The 4,868-nt window shown below is 32.5% G+C and overlaps 1 protein-coding gene across 1 annotated transcript; it reads right to left on the bottom strand.

Annotated features, from left to right (window-relative positions):
• Positions 1 to 898: 898 nt before the first annotated feature.
• LOC133789289 (pentatricopeptide repeat-containing protein At1g08070, chloroplastic-like) lies at positions 899 to 2,924 on the bottom strand. The gene has a single exon (XM_062227086.1). The coding sequence runs from the start codon at positions 2,891 to 2,893 to the stop codon at positions 929 to 931; it is 1,965 nt and encodes a 654-aa protein (XP_062083070.1). The 5' UTR covers positions 2,894 to 2,924; the 3' UTR covers positions 899 to 928.
• Between the last annotated feature and the right edge of the window lie 1,944 nt (positions 2,925 to 4,868).

The following is a 4,868-nucleotide window of genomic DNA, read 5'->3' on the forward strand; positions in this document are numbered from 1 at the left end:
TCCCTGTCCAACGTTCCTAGTATTTATAGGGGAATTCCATGGACAGGTTTGGGTAACTGTGTAAATAAACTGCGTAATTATATATAGTAAATAATTAATACAAATTATTCCTATTTACACTAGGATATGATTTGATAACAAAATAAATACGCTCCTGCTATCTCAAGTAATAAATGATATATATATATGATACAGTCTGGTCATTAATGAGCGTATAAAGAATTCCCGAGTCTCTTGGGATCCTTCAGTATGCATTATATCTAGGTCCCCACGAGCTGAATATCTCACCCAAGCTCGTGCTTGACAACTATTTGACTCCGAGCTCATAGTAAATCCAGGACGCCTAAGATCGGGTCTAACCATTATGAGTCTCGAGCTACTCATATGGTTAATAATCAGATATCCTACTTGGTTATTTTTCCACGTATTTACCTACTAGTTGTACCCGAACTGAGTAAGTGAACTCGTGCTAAATTTAGGATACAACAATTTATACATTAATATTGAAAATATCCTGTCTATTATTAACAAAGTAATAATAACTTTAGCATTTGAGTGAGAACTTGAGCTCACTCTCTGTCATAAGTTACTCACATAAAGTAAAATTAAAAAATTATATATGTTAAAAAAGCTTGTTGGTAGGTTTGATTTTAATTTTTTTTTTTTTTTTAAGGGATATTGATGGTAATAGTACTTAAATTTTTTTAAAAGTTGCATTTTAATACTTAATTTTTTTTTTTGCGGTAATAATACATAAATCTATAATATTAGTGCATATGTTAGTACTTACCGTTAACTGTCCATTAAGTATTCACATGACACATTTTTATTAGTCTAATTGTGTCTTCGGTCACTATTCTGAACAAGCTTATTCTTGTACTTAATTCTTGAACATCTAGACCACAAATACTCAAAAACTAAATTATTTTTACCAATATTCTTTGCAAGAACAGAAGCCATTCTCAAAGTGATGAAAACGATTTTGGTCTCTTACAACGATTCGACGATTGTAAACCTTGGAAACGAGCTTGATGAAGGCGTGACAATCACAACAAATGCGCAAGTTCTTCACTATGTGGATGGGGGCGTCGGCTTTTATGTTTGCAAATCCAAATGCCAGTGCCATCTTTTCACTATGGAGACTAAGCAAGTTCGCTTTTCCTTCATCTTCGACATCTAAGAGAACTTGAGTCAGGTCAGGCTTGTAGCCTTCCAACCTCAACCGAGAAGCCATTTCATCTATCTTGGAAAGAACTTCATCAGTACATTTCTCATCCATTGCCATTCCAGCAAGAAAAATATGAACTTTCCCTTTGACAAGGATTGAACTACATCCCGGAACCTTTCCAACTCTTTTCTGTTTCATAACCAACCTAACTTTGGCTACATCATCCCATCTCCCCATCTTAGCATAAATATTTGAGAGTAGAACATAACAACTTGAATCTTCTGGTGCCAACTCTATAGCTCGAAGAGCAGCATGTTCTCCAATTTCTACATTTCCATGCTTCGTGCTTGCACTGAGAATGGCCTTCCAAGCTAAAACGTCTGGCTCGACAGGCATGTTCTGTAAAATTCTAAGTGCGTTTTCAAAATGCCCTGCTCTACTTAAGAGATCGATAACGCAGCCATAGTGTTGAAGCTTTGGAACAATATTGTATTTCTCTTGCATGAGTTTGAAGAAGAATTGGCCCTCATCAACTAATCCACTATGACTACAAGCATTCAGAAGTCCTAAGAAAGTGATCTCATCAGGTTCAATGCCCATCTTTTCCATGTCGGAAAAGATCTTAAGAGCTTCATCACCAAGGCCATGGATTGCAAGGCCAGAGATCATACAATTCCAATCTCCAATATTTCTATTATGAGATACTCTTCTGAACACTTCGTAAGCATTTTCTATATGCCCACATTTAGCATACATGTCTATAAGAGCAGATCCAATAAACCCAAAACTCACCTGAATCATGTTAGTCGATATGTATGTATGTATCCATTTCCCTTCATCCACAAAACCCAAGTCAGCAATGGCTGAGAGAACGCTAACTAGAGCAGGACCATCAGGTTTAACTCCTACACTCAACATTTCCCTAAACATATCTAAAGCTTTCTGCGGTTGATGGTTAAACACATAAGCTGAAATCATTGATGTCCAAGTTTTAACATCTTTACAACTTGTCATTCCAAATATTTCCTCAGCAAGTTCACACTTTCCACTCTTCCCATATCCATCAATCATTGCATTATAAGAAATCAAGTCCCTTTTGGGCATCTTATCAAAAAACTCTCGAGCCAACTCAATCTTTCCAATCCTCAAATATCCATTAATCATAGAGTTCCAAGAAACTACATCTCTTTCAGGCATTTTATCAAACAGCTGCCTTGCACATTCCACTTCCCCAACCTCCAAGTACATTCGGATCATCGAATTCGCCACGTATGGATCAAAAACGAAATGGGTTTTCAATACCAAGCCATGAACTTGCTTCCCCTCCTCCAAACCGTGAGATCTGCCGCAAGATTTGATCACAGAAGGCAGAGAAAACTCAACTCCTTTCCAATCTTCCAAACGAGTAAGCACATGGGCAAAGAGAGAAATGGCATCCAATGGGTTTGAACTATCGGAAAGGGACTTCAGGAGATTGAAACACGTGAAGGGGTTGGGATTTTCGATTCGACGGAAGACCGAAACGGCGTAGTCTAGGCCACCGGAGGAGGAGTAGGGACCGGAGAAGCTGCAGTAGCAGGAGATGAGTTTGGTGAGAGTGAAGGAGTGAGAGAGGAGATTGGTTTTGATGATTTGGGCGTGAATTTGGCGAAGTTCAGCCATGGTTTTGCATCTCTCTAAGGTCGAAATGGCAAGCATGAGAGGAGGACCAGAAATGGCTTCCATTCCATGGAAAGTGCGAAACTAAGCAGATAACATTTACAGTTATTACAGTTAAGATCACCAAATGATTTGTCTAATAAAATATCATATATTATTTAAGGGTACTTATGTAATTTCAGTCCTAGCTCATCCAAGATTTATCGCCGTTGGATTCACAAAAGAGTTAAGTATATTTTTCTGGGTACATCATTTTTTTTTAATTACCATAAAAAAAAACATATAGGTGAGAAACCTCATGTATTTTTTATATAAATATATATATACGGTCATGTGCCAAAATGATATATTTTTTAAAGTCATTTTGCAAGTTAGTCTAGTTTTAATAATTATTTGCAAAATAATCTCATATAATTTAGATAGTTCAAAAATTTAGATAGATAGTCGAAAAATTCAAATAGCCAGTCGAAAAATTTAGACAACTGATCGAATTTTAGACAGAGATTATTTTGCAAAAAAATTATCACAAAAGTAGGCCAGAGTACAAAATCACTTAAAAAAAAATATCATTTTCAGTAATTTCTCATAAATAAATATATATATAAATTTCAATATTAATTGTGAATTGATAACACTAATGAAAATCAATAACAAAAAAACTATTTATATATATATATATGAGTAAATGACGGTTAAAATACACAATATTTTTAATATGTTGTACTTTTATATCTAATTTTTTTTACAGTAAATATATTCAATGCCTTCAAAATTTTACACTTTTATACCTAAACTTTTTTTTCGGTAAATGTACACAATATAATATTGCATTTTTATACACATTTTTTATTATTTTGATAAATAATAAGAAAGTAAAGGAAAATTATAGTATTTTAATTATTTTTTAAATTAAATTTTTTTTTCTTATTCTTTTTCAAAAAAAAAACTATTTTAAGTCACGAGCAAAATGCAAAATGTGACATTTTTACAAAATATTATATAAAAAATAGTATTTTTCATAAAATGGAGGTAATTTTTTTATATAAAAGTGATATTTTTCAAAGCAAAAAAAATATTTAGGCCCGTCTATACCAAGATCGGTTCTTCAAGGTAGTGACCATGCTAGTGAAGATGAAAAAAATAGTTTTTTTTTTTTTATAAAATAAATATTTTATGTTTGCTTTTACTTTATTTTGGTACTAATACTGGAGTTCGATTCAATTTATTTTATTTTTTAAAAAAAGGTTTTGTTCTACGGATCTAAATAATTGTATCTGTAAAATGGTTTGTATATGTTTTATATAATTTTCTTTTAAACTAAAAGATCTTTGATTTATCAATTTAATTATTATGGTTAAAAATATATTTGAATTTGAGATAAATAATTTTTGTAAGAATTATTTTATGGAATATTTATGGAAGATGGCATTGAAACTAGTACTGTTTAATAATATAATTTAACAATTATATTATTGATATTATACTTAAGTCTGGTTTCGGATCTAAGAGGTGATACTTATATTCGAAAAATAAGTATTTTAAATGTATTTTTAATGAAGGAAGACCATTATTGTATGACTAGATGTTTGGTTTAGAGAGAATTGAGATAATTGAGAAGTAGGACAAGCCCAAACTTTGAAAGAGGTCTAATATATACAAAATATGATATTTTTATAATAATTATAGACAAAATGGTATTATTTTTAAAATTTAAGAGTTTTTGTAAAAGAAATGATATTTTAAAGAAAAAAATGGGATCCTTTCGACTAAGTCCTAGGTACGAATAGTGATGCACACGGGGTGGGGAATTGGCGGGGGTGTTCCCCCGTCCCTGTCCCTATTCCCATTTATATTTTTAATCTCCGTCACTGCCTCATCTCCGCTTCTTCTCCGTCAGGGGCGGAGTGGGGAATCCCCTATTAGGGCAGGGAATCTTTACGGGAAACTCATTTATTTAAAAATTAAATTTTAAATTAAAAGTCGTAAATTAAAATATCTCACAATATTTATTATATAAAATATTAAACATTATTCTAAATAA

The sequence above is a fragment of the Humulus lupulus genome, chromosome 7 (assembly GCF_963169125.1).
Source record: "Humulus lupulus chromosome 7, drHumLupu1.1, whole genome shotgun sequence".
Classification (NCBI taxonomy): Eukaryota; Viridiplantae; Streptophyta; class Magnoliopsida; order Rosales; family Cannabaceae; genus Humulus; species Humulus lupulus.